General features: G+C 38.1%; 1 protein-coding gene across 2 annotated transcripts; it reads left to right on the forward strand.

Annotated features, from left to right (window-relative positions):
• The first annotated feature begins 632 nt into the window (after positions 1 to 632).
• Positions 633 to 18,066, forward strand: LOC125225858 (serine/threonine-protein kinase greatwall). Of its 2 annotated transcripts, none has more exons than XM_048129731.1 (12): positions 633 to 816; positions 1,007 to 1,255; positions 2,174 to 2,402; positions 3,290 to 3,469; positions 4,390 to 4,511; positions 5,682 to 5,884; positions 10,406 to 10,615; positions 14,588 to 14,810; positions 15,344 to 15,498; positions 16,238 to 16,362; positions 17,072 to 17,284; positions 17,922 to 18,066. In XM_048129731.1, exons 1-12 carry the CDS (start codon positions 724 to 726, stop codon positions 17,966 to 17,968), a joined length of 2,049 nt encoding a protein of 682 aa, XP_047985688.1. In that variant the 5' UTR covers positions 633 to 723; the 3' UTR covers positions 17,969 to 18,066. The 2 variants fall into 2 exon arrangements, with proteins under 2 accessions (XP_047985688.1, XP_047985689.1); XM_048129732.1 differs by having other exon boundaries at positions 3,290 to 3,436.
• Positions 18,067 to 18,333: the final 267 nt, after the last annotated feature.

Here is an 18,333-nt window from a genome sequence, read left to right on the forward strand (position 1 = left end):
GGGGTCTGATGATGGGATCTTGGAGAAATCGAGGGAACTCCTATTCTTTCACTACTGTACATATATTCAGACTGATACATAAAATATCAATAGGAACCACTAAAAATCAACAAATAAATTAACTTTTTAACAAAAAATAAAACCGCCTTCAAAAATAAGCGCGTTACAAAACACTGAGAAACTAAAAAGCAAAAAATAATAAACCTTTGAATTCAGATTTCTTATCGGATTGCAATAATCTAAACATCCAAATTATAAACACCTCAATTATTTTTGGAGTCGGTACCAGCCTGCGTATGGTTGGGTGGTGCAAACAGGAATAGCAAGGCGATGAACAGGTCTGGTACCGACTACAAAAGTAATTGATTTGTTTATAATTTGGATGTTTAGATTATTGCAATCCGATAAGAAATCTGAATTCAAAGGTTTATTATTTTTTGCTTTTTAGTTTCTCAGTGTTTTGTAACGCGCTTATTTTTGAAGGCGGTTTTATTTTTTGTTAAAAAGTTATTGTATTGTGTTGTTGGGTGCGTTCCAGTCAGCGTTTTATTAAATGTCTTGAACGGTGCCCTTTTTTTTTCTTAAATGCTAAAGTCGTATCTGTCAGTTGTCAGTTTAGTGTCAAACTGCACTTCACAATCATGCGGTTGGTTTCAAAATTGTATTGCTGAAAATTAAACATTATTCTCGAAATCTTTTAATTTGATCTTAAAATAATTAGAAATGGCTTCTAACGATTCAAAAGTTGAAGAACTGGCAGCGGGGCACACTATATTGGAAAAGATAAATGCCATTAGTGATACTGTAATTACTAAGGTGGGTACTTATTTTTATATTTTAAGAATTGTTATTTCTGTTGAAATATTATTGCATTGTCATCGGATTAATAGTAATTTAAAGATAAGTGTAGTATCAATTCAACCTCTACCAATAAAATTAGTTCCATCGTGAAAAATACCATGCACGCCTGTGTGATTTCATTGTATGAATTGGTTTATCTTTACAGGCTCCAGATATAAATGATTTCACAATTGTGAAGCCTATCAGTCGAGGAGCATTTGGCAAGGTGTTTCTGGCGCACAAGAAAAACAACAAAGAGCTTATGTATGCCATTAAAGTTATGAAGAAATCTGATATGATAAATAAAAATATGGTAACACAAGTGGTTACAGAGAGGAATGCTTTGGCTTTATCAAGGAGTCCATTTTGTGTTCATTTGTTTTATTCACTGCAGTCAGTGTCTTCTGTGTATCTGGTGAGTTAACTTTATTTGTTTATTTGTTTATTAGGATCACCAACAGAAGATACAATATACATACTAATAATTACAGATTATAAAAAGCCCATTCATAATTGATCCCCCACTTATAGGTAATCACAGCATGCAAAAACATAATATTAAGTATGACAATATTCCTATTGCCCCAAGGGCTATATATAAATTAACTAAGTTTACACATTTAAACTATTACAAAATTACAAATTAACACAGAAATTATCAATAAGTAAACAGAGTTAGCAAGATCCGTCAACAGATAGTAATTTGTTTTTAAATGAGGATTCGCTGTGTTTTTTTAGTGTAAAGTGTAATTTTGTTTTGCTGTTAAATTTATTATTACCTATCATCAGAATATTAATCTAGCTGCACATTATGCTTAGTTTAAGAAACGTTATTGAATCAGCTGAGATCCTAAATACTCCCAAATCACTTTATGTCAGCTAAATAAAATATATTAAGTTTTTATTATAGTGCTACCACACAACTAAGCTGATCTAATTTCTTCCATAAATAAATAAAATAAATATGGGGGACACCTTACATAGATCAACTTAGCCCCAAACTAAGCAAAGCTTGTACTATGGGTGCTATGCAACAATATACTTACATATATAGATAAATACATACTTATAAACATAGAAAACATCCATGTCTCAGAAACAAATATTTGTGTTCATCACACTAATAAATGCCCTTACTGGGTTTCGAACCCGGGACCGCGGCTTAGCAGTCGGGGTCACTATGCGCTAGGCCAGACCGGTGGTCAATAAGAAGGTTGCAAATAAGAGCAAGAATAAGACACCTTCTTCTCACTCTCACGTATGGGAGTATATTGGTTCGACTTATGCGTGTTAGTACTATTACATTTACATCCCAACATTTGATAAATTACAGGTCATGGAGTACATGGTAGGTGGTGATCTGAAGTCACTGCTAGGAATGTATGGGTTTCTCGAAGAGGCCATGGCTGTGTTCTACATAGCAGAAGTGACTTTAGCTTTGGATTACTTGCACAAGCACAATATCATACACAGAGATTTGAAACCGGACAACATGCTGATTGCTAAAAGTGGTCATGTTAAGTTGACAGACTTTGGTCTGTCTAGGATTGAGATCCATAGAGGTAAGATAGGTCTATAATCTCTCTTCTTCTTCTCTTGTTAAAATACTTTTTTTACTCTGTTGGGGTATAGGGCTCAAATCATATTCCTTCATTGACTTTTTTTTTTATGGGATAGGAGGCAAACGAGCAGACAGGTCGCCTGATGGTAAGCGATCACAGCCTTGGGGAGCTTGAGTAATCTTCTCCCACTCTAACTCTCTTATAGTCTATCTCAGGTAGTTTCTCTGCAGAGATAGTGTTCAAGTTAATTAGTATGTTTTGTTCTTTACGCCATCTACCACGACCGTATATTAACTATCTTGTCCTAATACTCTTAATTTTGCATGTAAACATTGTGTACCTATCGATCTTATGTAATTAAAACTCTTCTTCTTTGTCGTATCCTCATGGCTGAGGGACGTGACGAATGTGGATGCTCTTCACCAGTTGTCTCCACGCCACTCGATCCTGGGCCCGGTGCATGCTAGCCTGCAAAGTGGTCTTTGTCACAGACGTTATTCTGTCTGCCCAACGCGTGCCCAATGTGCCCATGCTGTGCCAAGCAATTAAAACTCTTTACCTGTGATAGATGGTGTTACGGGTCTCAAAAATCATAATGTATAGGACCTCCCCTTTCCAAGCTTTTACTGAAAGAGTTGCAGGACTAACAAACTATGGATGCAAACCACATATTACATAAGTTAGTACATTGCCCCGCTTTTCCTATCTCTGTCCCACTCCACACACGCATTGATATATTTCTGATCCACTTGCAGTGACATTTGCGAGCCGATGTACAAATTCTTTATGCCCAGCATTTTTATTTTAGTACAAAAAATTTAATAGTTTTTTTTTCTTTTACTGACATTTTGTAAACTTGACTTAAATGATATTTTTATTCTTTCCAGACTTGGAAATCTCTGATTTTGTGAATAGAACTCCGAGCCTTAACTTGAGAACTCCTGGGCAGTTGCAGTCTCTGACGTCACACCTGTCATTCGGCTCGGGCGGAGACAGGGACAGTACATATAATTCAGCTACGTCTGTGGAACCCTGTGAGAACCTCATTGATGAACTAAAAGAGACGTGTACGCCACATCTATTTTTAGGCTTAATAATTTTATTCTAAATTTAAGCTGTATGATTGAAAAAAACTGCACTTTGTATGTATATTCAAATATTTAATGGATCAACAGTTGTACTCACGTCAATGTATGTATATTGTGGAAAAAAGCATCACCTGGAAGAAAGTCATAACACAAGAAGAACAATTAAAGCTATCAGGAATTATTATCTTATATTATTTATTTATTATATTAACTCTAGAAAAAAACTTAATATTTAACTCGCCCATTTCATGTCATTAAAGTCAATTTAAAAAGAACTTACACCAGGGGCGGCTCACTCCGCGATTCTATCGCCGCGCTACAAGTACATGCTGGCGGCCGCGACCAATCAGGGTGGCGCGCGTTCTCACGGAACGCACGTTCGTACTTTCCGTTGTTACTTTACGTCGCAAATACTTTTTTAAGGTTCATATGAGATGTCCGCGTGTGGAATGGCTAATAATGCTCAGTTAAATAGCCATCATGAATAAAATAGGACAATCTTCAACAGATCTACTACTGATTGTCCCACGGAAAAGTTCAATAAGGCTTGCGATATTTGGACTTAAACAAAAATATATGAATACTGTATATATAACTAGAGAGTACCCAAAACAACTATAATAGTATAACATTTTATCTGAGTATTAATTCCTTTTAATCCATAGGCAACCCTATCGTCCGACGCTGCGCACGTGCGGCTCGTTTCTTTGTTAGAATTTTGTAGGCATTTAAAAAGGCGGCATTTTGTGAACATCAAAGCAGTGGGCCTTCTGTACTTGTACTATTATATATTCTGTGCTTACACTAAATCCACCAACTGTCAGTCATCACTTCGTAAAATGTAAAAAATCAACAAGCTTATGAAGCATATCTTCATTGATTCTGTTCTCCCATTGCAGGTAAATCTAAAGGGCTGTTTGGTGAAGTAGGAGACTTGAAGACTGGGATCCTGGACCACTCTCAGCTCTCCGGCATTCATCCCTTTATGAGTGCTGAGAGCATCCATTTGGATGATGTGATTGTATGTTTTTGGTTTCATATGGTTGTTATTTTATACTAGCTTTTGCCCGCGGCTTTGCTCGCGTTAGAAAGAGCACAAAATGCCTATGTCACTCTCCATCCCTTCAACTATCTCCACTTAAAAAATCACGTCAATTCGTCGCTCCGTTTGCCGTGAAAGATGGACAAACAAACCGACACACACACTTACCCATTTATAATATTAGTATGGATATGGATGTCTGTTAAAATCGATTGATAGCAGGAAAAGTATCCAATATATTGAAATTTAAAAGTGTTGATGAAATATAGCATCCACTTAAAGAGCTACATGTTCTCTTCTGTCTGTTCTGTCATTCACAGTTTTCTAAGAAAACACTACATAATTTTCGACAAAGGCTTGTGCATTCTTCTTTTTGCGAGAACACTCAAGTCTATCAGCACCTTAAGATATAAATAGATCACCACTATAGCTATTACAAACAGCAGTTGCTAAGTCTAAAATGTACATGAGAGAAATAAGACACATAGATACCACAGTATAATAAAGAGTACTATCGTACAGTATGGCCATTCCCGCTCCCCGCTGAAAGTGCCGCCCACCCCCTCTCGGTTACCGCACAGCTACCGCCTGTCAAAAACGCGACCAGTCGATCTGTCATATCTCACTCATACAAGCATGGTGCGCGTTCACCTATACGAGCTTGGAATGTGTGCTAGGAACGCGCCTCTTTCATATATTTGATCGCCAGTGTCCGAGATGTGTAGATACTGACGCTAACCCCTTTATTCATAAACGTACTCTAAAGTTATCAAGCCGATAAAGTTCGTTTGTCCCTTTCCGACGTATTGGTGTGATAGAAAGGGACAAACGAACTTTATCGGCTTGATAACTTTAGTGTACGTTTATGAATAAAGGGGTAAATATTTAAGTATGTACAACGTACTTCTTCCTCTCTTCCCTCTCTCCTGGTTTATATCCATACTAATATTATAAATGGGAAAGTGTGTGTGTCTGTTTGTTTGTCCGTCTTTCACGCCAAAACGGAGCGACGAATTGACGTGATTTTTTAGGTGGTGATAGTTGAAGGGATGGAGAGTGACATAGGCTACTTTTTGTCTCTTTCTAACGCGAGCGAAGCCGCGGGAAACAGCTAGTATTCTATAAACTTAATTCAATGTTGTTTTACAGTCGCAGGACTCAGGATCGGAATCATTAAGCTCTTACCACACGTGCGAGAGCTCAAAAACAGATTCCTCCAGAGACAATAAGTCAACAGATATAAGCAGCAACACTGCATCATCAATGGAAGAGTCAATCGTTTCTGCTGATTCCCAACATGACCAGTCGACGTCACCTTTGTGTAGGGGACACTCTTTGAAAAGAATACCTAGGTGAGTCTTAACACTTTGGCAACCAAGAACTTGTGAAAATTTGCCCAGAGGCCTGAGAACCCGCGGCGGGTTCTCGCCATCCATACAAGCGGGCAGTTATTACGACCGGTTTCTGATGTTGTGCGCCATTTTTTGTCTGGTAGTGAATAATAGGTAGTACATTGTGTATTAAGGGCGGAAAGTGATGGATTACAAACGAGAGGCTGTTTGAAGCCTAACGCCGAAGGCGGAGGGCTTTGATAACTCGAGTTTGTAATCATCCTACAGCCACCCGAGATATATACTACACTCCAGAAGTAATAATCAAATTTTAAACTAAATGTATTGAAATACCTATGCTGACATTTCGAAAGTTCGTGTGATAAAAAGTTATTTACTGGCCATCGCTGTGACTCCATAATACAACATGGTTTTTTCAAAGGTCGGTCGGTAGACACTAATCTCTTAACTTTTACCAATGATATTTTAGTCGCAATGGATGGAGGCTCATGTGTAGAGGCTGTGTACACTGATTTTGCCAAGGCCTTTGACAAAATTTGTCACAATAAGCTTCTTCTTAAGCTTTGGCACCTCGGGATACACGGAGACCTTTTTCGTTGGATCAAATCTTACGTTGAAAATCGAAGCCAATGTGTAGTATTATCAGGTTACACTTCTCAATGGAAAACAATTAGTTCCGGTGTACCCCAGGGATCTCATTTAGGCCCGTTGCTTTTTACGCTATTTATTAACGATTTAGATAAATATATCAAACACTCAAAGGTTTTGCTCTACGCAGATGACACGAAAATTTATAAAGTCATAAATACGGTTGAAGATTATTATTTGCTGCAGGATGATTTAATTAGTTTTGAGACATTCTGTAAAGATAATGATTTATTTTTAAATATAAATAAATGTTCTGTAATAAACTTTACACGAAAAAAAAATAATGCACAATATAACTTCACATTATGTAATAATCACCTGCGTAGAGTAACACTAATCCGTGATCTTGGAGTTCTAATGGATTCTAAACTATCGTTCATACCTCATTTGTGACAATCCATCACAGAAAGGCCCTTATGGCAGGTATTGAGTTAGGCACAGATCCTAAATCTGCATTAAATAAGCTATCTAATACAAAAAAAATCATGGCCCTAGGCCACGTACTTTTTTTTTAAAAATCATCAAGCATACACATGCTAAGTATTGCACTTTTGAGAAAACGTGAAAACAAGTTTGAAACTCACTTTAAGGGTGTTCCCATTGGAAGTTACATAGATGACGATTGATTGTGTATCTCAAGGTACATTTCTTTGAGAATCAGTTGTGATTGTGTTTCATCGACTTCCAGATCATGAAAAATCGAGCTTTGATTAGGGCAAGTCGCTTATAAGAAAAAATTAGGAAAACATATTTTTTTGGCTTTTCTTCTAATATGTTGCTATCTGAACTATAGTACATAGTTATATATGTTTCAACTTACATTTAAGGATAGAAATAAAATCCCATGGTTCATTAAATATGTATATTTTAATCAGAATATCACAATTAGAATATTTAACATCTGCTCCTATAATAATAATAATTTTCGTATAGAGACTTCTAAATTATATTTAATCAGTCTACACATTTATAACTAAAGTGTCAGAATTATTCTGCATGTCTTATTTTTTTATTTATAAATTTTTAAAGTTACATAAAAATCACAAATTATTGACTCCCATACATTTGGGAAAAGGGCCCTTATGACCATTACAGATAAAAATTACTCATTGCTAATGTATTTTATTATTTTAGTTACTTATCTTGTATTATAACAGAATACCAAAGAAAAAATGTTATATGAAGTAAACTTAAAATCTTGATCATTAATCAGTAATTCTCATAAAACGTTTATTATAATTATTAATTCACACAGTACCTACCAGATCGATTTGTAATTCTTAATATTTGTTTTTTAATTATTTAAGACACTTAGTATATCGGAAGAAAACACATCTTACCACCAATAATGTCACCAATAAGGGACCATTCATAAACTACGTACCGTCAACTGCTGCAACATTGCCACGTGGCATCAACTGTGCCTATAATTGCATTTATAAATAAAGCGTTTGGTCGCGAGTAAGAGAGAGACAGTGGTAACGGCGGCATTAGTCAAAGGAAGAACATCTTCGCTTTGACACGCCGCCGAGTGAGGTTTGAAGTCAGATTGCACTTAGTAGCTACTCACGAGTAAGATTTTTATTTTAAAGTGACGACTAGGTACCTAAATCGGGTAATTTTTAAATTAGGTATCAAAGTACTTCATTGAATCGTACCTATATAACATAAACTAACTTATAAACAAAAGTTGTAAGTAATTACAACATTTTTTAACAACAGTTTTCATATTTTCGAACGCGCTCTGGCATAAGGGCCCTTTTCTACTAAACTTTGAGCTGAATTTTAATATAGAAATACTTAACGTACACTACTGAAACCAAGCTACAATTGCACGTCTATTCGTATATTTTACTATTTTGCATAAATTCAAAAATCGATAATTTCGAACGATTTTACAAAAACGTCGATATCTCCGTAACTAGAAACCGCCATAAGGGCCCTTTTCTTATGGATTGTCACTTTAGATTCTGTCATAAAAAACCGGCCAAGAGCGTGTCGGGCCACGCTCAGTGTAGGGTTCCGTAGTTTTTCGTATTTTTCTCAAAAACTACTAAACCCATCAAGTTCAAAACAATTTTCCTAGAAAGTTTTTATAAAGTTCTACTTTTGTGATTTTTTTCATATTTTTTAAACATATGGTTCAAAAGTTAGAGGGGGGGACGCACTTTTTTTTCTTTTAGGAGCGATTATTTCCGAAAATATTAATATTATCAAAAAACGATCTTAGTAAACCCTTATTCATTTTTAAATACCTATCCAACAATATATCACACGTTGGGGTTGGAATTAAAAAAAATATCAGCCCCCACTTTACATGTAGGGGGGGTACCCTAATAAAACATTTTTTTCATTTTTTATTTTTGCACTTTGTTGGCGTGATTGATATACATATTGGTACCAAATTTCAGCTTTCTAGTGCTAACGGTTACTGAGATTATCCGCGGACGGACGGACGGACGGACGGACGGACGGACGGACGGACGGACAGACAGACATGGCGAAACTATAAGGGTTCCTAGTTGACTACGGAACCCTAAAAAAGCTTACAAACAACTGGGCTTCATTCTAAGAGTTGGTAAACCTTTTAAAAATAGTACCACCTACAAAATCCTCTTTAACAGTTTTGTTCGCAGTCATCTCGAGTTTGCTAATACAGTATGGAAACCTTATCATAATATCCATATTGAACGACTAGAACGGATACAAAGAAAGTTCCTTAAAACTCTTGATTTTAGAACTGGTCACACACATGTTAGTTATAGCGAATCTCTAATCCACCATAAATTTCAAACACTCAGTAACCGTCGAGATATCGCAGATTCCGTCTTACTCTATAAAATTATGCGCAATGTATTAGATGTCCCCTCACTACTACACCAAATACAGCTCAGAGTTCCCCGTAGACGTCAGCGCCACTGTCAGAAGAAAAGATTATTCTCGATTCCCAACAGTAGAACGTGTTATGCACAAAATATGTTCATAAGACGTGCCTGCAAACTATTTAACGAAAATGCCAAGCTTTCTAACATAGATATATTCACTTGTTCCATCAATACTTTAAAACGTGCTTTTGTTTAGGTAATAATGTACCTTTTCCTTTTCTTACGCTCTCAAATGTTTAGTTTTGGTTAAGTAACATTTAAAAAAAAAACAGACTGTGATTTTATGTAACAAATTAATGAAACTCTAGGTCTATATACTTTAACAATATTGTATAAGTACTGTTTGTAAACGACTGTATGTTTCTAAAATATAATAAATAAAAAAAAAAAATAATAATAAAAAAAAACCGGCCAAGAGCGTGTCGGGCCACGCTCAGTGTAGGGTTCCGTAGTTTTCCGTATTTTTCTCAAAAACTACTAAACCTATCAAGTTCAAAACAATTTTCCTAGAAAGTCTATATAAAGTTCTACTTTTGTGATTTTTTTCATATTTTTTAAACATATGGTTCAAAAGTTAGAGGGGGGGGGGGCGCACTTTTTTTTCCTTTAGGAGCGATTATTTACGAAAATATTAACCCTTATTCATTTTTTAATACCTATCCAACAATATATCACACGTTGAGGTTGGAATGAAAAAAAATATCAGCCCCCACTTTACATGTAGGGGGGGTACCCTAATACAATTTTTTTTTCCATTTTTTATTTTTGCGCTTTGTTGGCGTGATTGATATACATATTGGTACCAAATTTCAGCTTTCTAGTGCTAACGGTTACTGAGATTATCTGCGGACGGACGGACGGACAGACAGACATGGCGAAACTATAAGGGTTCCTAGTTGACTACGGAACCCTAAAAAGAGAAGTTATCAATCTCAGTTTCAAAATCCACATAATTTTTTGAAATTTGATAATGAATGTTACATTGTAGTTTCAGAGCAAAGAAAAGAAAAAGAATCTTGGATGTAGATGGCGACACGCCAACGGGTGTGATGAGCCTCGCGGATTCCAAGGAGAACCACAGTGGGCTCACACAAGAGATCATGGCGCTGGAAGTTAGCCAGAACACGCCTAAACGGATGTCCATACATCCCACGCCAGAGCGGCGCAAGAACCCGATCAAAGGGGTTTTAAAAAAGAGGTAAGTGTAGTAAGTTTCATTAAAAAAAAAGAATCTTATGTCGATGGCGACTCGCCCACTGGTGTGACAAGTCTCGCTGAGTCCAAGGAGAACCACAGTGGGTGCACGCAAGAGATCATGGTGCTGGAAGTTAGCCAGAACAGAACACGCCTAAACGGATGTCCATACATCCCACGCCAGAGCAGCGCAAGAATCCGACCAAAGGAGTTTTGAAAAAGAGGTGAGTTTAATATTAGCTGCTATCTTAGCTTAAACTGGGGCATAAAGGAGTACTTTCTTATAATGTGCTGAGGTGGTAACAAACTGTACTCTGTACTTTGAGGTATTCAAAAAAACGTAAACAAATAATTTGTATATTTTTGGGTAGTTTCAACATTGGTCGGTTAACCAACCAAATACAAAACCACGCGGATCTGTCACTGAGAGACCTGTTTTTAACCTCCTTATTTGGTTGTGTAAAATTTTCATTTTTCCTCAACTGGTTTAGGAACTTTTTGAGGGTAGATATTGTTTAAATTTATTTAAATACCTAAAGATAATACAGACTAGTATTGGAAGTTAAAAACATTACAGCAAAAGTTGATAACGTCGTTTATATGGTACACAGAACACCCCACTAGAAGCCTAATGCAAGCGATATTGTTCGAGACGCAAATCACCAATCCTTGCGGGGTGAGGCGGGCGCGGACGGTGCTGCCATTGGTCGTTTCAAATAATGGCGCGCCTTTACGATTAGCAGCAGGGATGGGAATGGGACATAGACAATGGTACCGGTACCAGTACTGTGGTGAATTTGTTTTGCAACAAATTATAATATTATAATTAAATTATAATAAGGCCTAGTTACCCTTCGGGTTGGAAGGTCAGATGGCAGTCGCTTTCATAAAACTAGTGCCTACGCCAAATCTTGGGATTAGTTTCCAAAGCGGACCCCAGGCTCCCATGAGCCGTGGCGAATGCCGATGCCGGGATAACGCAAGGAGGATGATGATTGTGATACACAGAACACCCCACTAGAAGCCTAATGTAAGCGATATTGTTCGAGACGCAATCACCAATCCTTGCGGGGTGAGGCGGGCGCGCACGGTGCTGCCATTGGTCGTTTCAAATAATGGCGCGCCTTTACGATTAGCAGTAGGGATGGGAATGGGACATGTCTATTATAGACAATGGTACCGGTACCAGTACTGTGGTGAATTTGTTTTGCAACAAATTATAATATTATAATTAAATTATAATAAGGCCTAGTTACCCTTCGGGTTGGAAGGTCAGATGGCAGTCGCTTTCATAAAACTATAGTGCCTACGCCAAATCTTGGGATTAGTTTCCAAAGCGGACCCCAGGCTCCCATGAGCCGTGGCGAAAGCCGATGCCGGGATAACGCAAGGAGGATGATGATTGTGATAGCACCTCAATAAAAATCATTCTAGTAACTAATAACCTAACCACAAAATTAAAATTTTGAAAAAACCCCCGACCGCGACATAGTGTACCGATTTTCATGAAACATGGCTAAGAACACTCGACTAACTCAGCTTTCAAACAAAAAAAACTAAATCGAAATCGGTTCACCCGTTCGGGAGCTACGGTGCCACAGACAGACACACACACAGACAAACAGCCAGACAGACAGACACGTCAAACTTATAGCATCCCGTCGTTTTTGCGTCGGGGGTTAATAACTAAACTGTTAATTTTTACTTACGTTTACTAAGTTAAATTACCAACTAAATATTCTAAACTAATCAATCAACTAAATAACACTACAGACTCTACAGATTCTAGATAATTATTCACAATTACAAATCTGCTTTCTTTTATATTTCATAAAATGGTAGCACATGGTACGAACGGTAGTACGAAGTTCCCGCAACAGACATAAACTAACATGGCCCCATCCCTAGTCGTTTACGTGAAAGGGATAGCATATCGCATTGTTAACTAGGTAAAAAGGGATGGACGCGCCTCGGCGCCGCTCAGTACAACCATATTGACCAGTATAAATGAACTCCGCGGATAATAAACAATAATATCTGGGCAACCGAGCTTCGCTCGGTTCTGTTTCGTATCCTTGACATGTGTCGCCATCTAGTTCAAAAATGAATAGTACCTACATCGAGCGAAAGAATTCTCAGCCTTAACAACACAACTACTCCACACGAGATGGCGCGCATTTCGCCACAAAAACTCAAATAGTGTATTTTTCTATTCGTTTTAGCCTTGACCTGTGTCGCCATCTAGTGTTTGCAATAAATAGTACTTACATCGACCGAAAGAATTCTGTCTTAACAGTACAACTACTGCACACGAGATGGCGCGCGAAGAAAAACGCATGAAAACTCGAAAATTCGCGTTTTCCGGGACCTAAAGGATAAGTTAGACCGATTTTTCACCCCCAAAAACCCCCACATAACAAATTTCTGCGAAATCGTTAGAGCGGTTTCCGAGATCGTCAGTGTAAATAAATAAATATATAAATAAATAAATAAATAAATATACAAGAATTGCTCGTTCAAATGTATAAGATTCAACAAAATAATTAATTTGACTTAACTGTGGAATGTTATTCCATCTTTTTTATATGTAGAAGTGTTAGAAGACTTGTCACACCACTTTATGCTGCAAGAGACCATTGTTTGCAACCAAATTTGATTATTTAAGATTTTTTCCCGAGCGGACACGAACACTGTTAGCGGATCGTATACTTGGGCGCTACTGATCGGTGTCGCACGCGTTCAAACTTTTATAAACCTGATTTGTCGTATGCTTGGTGACCGCGAGTCGCCCTGTAAGGGCCGTCTTGTTGTATTGGTCTGTGTTGTGATAGCACCTCAATAAAAATCATTCTAGTAACTAATAACCAAACTGTGCATTTTTTCTTACGTTTACTAAGTTAAATTACCAACTAAATATTCTAAACTAATCAATCAACTAAATAACACTACAGACTCTACAGATTCTAGATAATTATTCACAATTACAAATCTGCTTTCTTTTATATTTCATAAAATGGTAGCACATGGTACGAACGGTAGTACGAAGTTCCCGCAACAGACATAAACTAACATGGCCCCATCCCTAGTCGTTTACGTGAAAGGGATAGCATATCGCATTGTTAACTAGGCAAAAAGGGATGGACACGCCTCGGCGCCGCTCAGTACAACCATATTGACCAGTATAAATGAACTCCGCGGATAATAAACAATATTCAACAAAATAATTAATTTGACTTAACTGTGGAATGTTATTCCATCTTTTTTATATGTAGAAGTGTTAGAAGACTTGCCACACCACTTTATGCTGCAAGAGACCATTGTTTGCAACCAAATTTGATTATTTAAGATTTTTTCCCGAGCGGACACGAACACTGTTAGCGGGTCGTATACTTGGGCGCTACTGATCGGTGTCGCACGCGTTCAAACTTTTATAAACCTGATTTTTCGTATGCTTGGTGACCGCGAGTCGCCCTGTAAGGGCCGTCTTGTTGTATTGGTCTGTGATATGGTAAAAGAAGTATTCTTTTTTAGGGTTCCGTAGTCAACTAGGAACCCTTATAGTTTCGCCATGTCTTGTCCGTCCGTCCGTCCGCGGATAATCTCAGTGACCGTTAGGACTGAAAAGCTGAAATTTAGTACCAATATGTATATCAATCACGCCGACAAAGTACAAAAATAAAAAGTGGAAAAAAATGTTTTATTAGGGTACCCCCCCTACACGTAAAGTGGGGAGTGTTTTTTCTTTCTTTCATTTCAACCCTAATGTGTGATATATAGTTAGATAGGTATTTAAAAATGAATAGGGGTTTATTCAAATAATTTTTTGATGATACTCATATTTTCGGAAATAATCACTCCTAAAGTAAAAAAAATATGGGAAACTACGGAACCCTACATTGAGCGTAGCACGACACGCTCTTGGCCGCTTTTTTGAAATTGTTATTTCTGTTATTTTAACACTATTTATGTTTTGCAGATGGGCGTCTCAAAACGACAGCTATAATTTCAACGTAGGCGTAATATTTTCAACACCAGTTGCGAATGAGCAATCACCGGATGGGAAAAAGAAGCAGAAAGCCACGCGATTCAATTTACCCAAGGACGATCAACCAATGTCGGGCATTAAGGAGAAATCTATCGTGTTCAGTAAACATATATCAACTAGTTTAGAAATATTTCCTACTCGGAGAATGAGCAAGGTATGTTAGACTATAGTACCTATATTAGAGATAGTTATTGTAATCATCATCCTTTTTGCGTTCTTCCGGCATTTGCCACGGCTGCTGAGCCTGGGGTCCGCTTTGACAACTAATCCCAAGATTTGGCGTAGGCACTAGTTTTTACGAAAGCGACTGCCATCTGACCTCCGGAACGAAAGTCGCTCGTACTTACCGCTAGGCTACCAGCACTTGAGATAGTTAGTTATTTTAATGTAAAATAGTATATATACATATTTATTATACTCGTATTTAAGACCTATGATGAGACGGTTGCATGCTGACAGTTGACACCTTCTTTAGCAACTGGATGGATATTGCACTTGGGGAAGATTTATTTCCAAGAGCTCTTTTGGCCAGCAGTAGGATACTAAAAAGTTCTAGGCTGCTAAAAAATTTGAAATAAGAATTTCCTATAGTAAAAAAGACATGTTTGTTTTAAGTACGAGTACTATAGTAATTTTAAACGTCAAGTGGTTCAAACCAAACCTTATTATATTTTACTTATCTTTTAGGGTGAAGGAAGTCGGTCGCCCACAGAGTGCAAAACGCCCCTAGCAACAGCCCAGACCCCGTACCGGACACCCAAGAGTGTGAGGCGCGGGAATCAGGTGTCTGATCAACGGATTCTAGGAACACCAGATTATTTGGCTCCTGAGCTTTTATTGAAGTAAGATATTGTCTTTCTCTATTTTTTTTTCTCCACTGTTGATATTACACATGACTAAGTAGGTACAAGTTTCAACACTAACAACTAGCAAGGTTTTTTTGAAAGTGAAAAGTTGTACTGCCCAGTAATGGATTCTTAATTAGGCGATTCTTTCGTCGAGCTTCAAGTACATGCCGTCTCATTCAGTGGTGATGACCTTCGCGCCGCGCAATAGATCTCTCTTTTCCCTTAAATCCATGAAGTTTGTTTACACGTCGCACTAATGTGAATGAGGCACTTGTTCTGCTCCTAATCACAGAATTTATAATAGTACAAGTACTACTAATAATAGTAATAGTACTACAAGTACTAGTAATAGTATTAGTCCGCACTGGACTAATATGTGTTAACTTCAGAGAGCGTTTTAGAGTGGCGCGGACGACAACATCAACTTCATACAAATTGGTCGCGCAGATCGCTCCGCGCGGACGGTTCGCGTGACACTAAAACCAGCCTCAATGTTAGCTGCTCGCGTGCGGTCCATTTGTTAATGTAGGTAAGAAATTATGAAAGGCGGCATTTTGTAAACATCAGAGCAGTGAGCCTTCTGTACTTGTACTATTATAAATTCTGTGATTACTTGATTAGGAGCAGAACAAGTGTCTCATTCACATTAGTGCGACGTGTAAACCTAATGGATTTATTTAAGGGAAATTGAAAAGAGATGTTGCTCTAACTAATCTATACACCTTTTTTACAGACAGGGCCACGGGCCTCAAGTGGACTGGTGGGCGCTGGGCGTGTGTCTGTACGAGTTCATGACCGGCGTGCCGCCGTTCAACGATGAGACGCCGCAAGCTGTGTTCAAGAACATTCTGTCCAGAAGTAAGTTTATACTGTTGCTGGCTTTACTGTTCAAGCACCATGTGCAATTGTGTGCATCAATTCGACGTTCCAAGGGCATACCGTGAACATCTATGTACGCCAAGTGTGGGTTTTTTACAAGCTTTTATTCAACTTGCCTTGTTAGTGTGTTAAGCCTGATTTAGACGGCGCGCGAACTCGCATGCGATTTTAGTTACATTGCGGGCTGTTTAAGCTACATACAATTTTGCACAGCCGTCAATACCGCAATGTAATAAAACTCGTATGCGAGTTCTCGTACCGTCTAATTAAATGGGCCATTAATGTGCGTTAAAACGTAGAAGCTAAATTTGACCCACTTCCCGGTTTCCGATTGAGCTGAAATTTTGCACACATGTAAATCACGTAACAGTGAAATATTATGGTATCATAGAGCTGATCTGAAGATGGAGCAGAAAGGAGGTCATAAGAACTCTGTCATCATGAAACGTCGTATCCCCGTCGGGTAAGGGATTTTTTTTAAAGTCTCGGAGAGCAATGTTTTTTTTTGCAAAAAACTTATTTCTCTGTCACCTTACCCACGCTTGAATTGAACTAAAAAAGAAATATACCCGCAATTTAAGAATGTAATTGTTCGTGGTAGGCCTTCTGACTGACCATGGATTTTCCCCATTAATAAGTAGGTGAACTTCATTAGGTAGTTTCTGACCTTTTGTAAATTTTATCACAGATCTTGAATGGCCCGAAGGCGAAGAAGCGTTATCAGAAGAGGCAATGGGTGCGGTAGAAGCGCTTCTAACCATGGAACCCTCGGACCGGCCCGCAGCCTCAGCCGTCAAGAATATGGCTCTGTTCAGGGCCGTGAATTGGGACAACCAACTCAACGCTGAACCTCCCTTTGTGCCTACTCCTGATGACTTGCATGATACTGGATATTTTCAAGGTGAGATTCCTGGTTTCTCGTTTCTCCTAAAAGAGGCAAGCTTTGTACAAATAATTCTGATGTTTTTAGAAACAACAAGGGCATATTTATTTTTCGAAGGTAAAGATAAGATTTTAAATGTCCTGGTCCGCTGGTCCCGTAAACTAATCCATACTTAATATTATAAATGGGAAAGTGTGTGCGTCTGTTTGTTTGTCCGTCTTTCACGGTAAAACCGAGCAACCAATTGACGTGATTTTTGAAGTGGAGATAGTTGAAGGAATGGAGAGTGACATAGGCCACTTTTTCTCTCTTTCTAACCCCCCCACTTCCCTAAAATGGTGGGTGCATATTTGTATGGAGCATTCCGCAATTTTCGAATGTAACGTGAGCGAAGTCGCGGACAAAAGCTAGTCGAACATAAAACTGCCGTGATTAGTGCTACGCTTACTGCTTATATCAGGCGGGCCGGCCGTATGAAATGGCCAAAACAGAGATTTGATCAAATCACGCAGGATGTAGTACCTTGTGGTATGTTTAGTGAGATCACAAAATCGGCCAAAACAACTTACTTACTTTATCTCGCATGTTTTAGTCACACGTTTCGGACGAGAGCTTCATGTTACAATGAAAGTAATGTTAATATTTGTTGTTTCAGCCCGCAATATATTGCAGCAACTGCACGTGTCCAACTTCGACATGTAATAGTGAGTGTTAGTGTAATTGAACGTTGGTAACTGAAAAGCAAGGACTAGCAAACATTGTAGTGTCAAATGTTTCCAACGATGATGAATTAGCGCTGCTATCGGCTGCAGTTTAGGTTGAGAGAAAGGGACGGCTATAGCAGTTCCATAGCTCCGTCCCTCTCTCTCAACCTAAACTGAACGGCTTTAGCACTTCATGGTATCTGGTGTGATCTGTGATACTGCCTCAGGTAAGTTTTATTTAATTAATGTTGAAAATTAATGAACTTTGTCTTTTTACCGTTTAAATGTAAAAGTGGCTTTCGATTAGAGAAGATTCCTCATGCTTTACATTCTTCCCATGTCACAGGACAGGGATTACATAAA

The sequence above is a fragment of the Leguminivora glycinivorella genome, chromosome 4 (assembly GCF_023078275.1).
Source record: "Leguminivora glycinivorella isolate SPB_JAAS2020 chromosome 4, LegGlyc_1.1, whole genome shotgun sequence".
Classification (NCBI taxonomy): domain Eukaryota; kingdom Metazoa; phylum Arthropoda; class Insecta; order Lepidoptera; family Tortricidae; genus Leguminivora; species Leguminivora glycinivorella.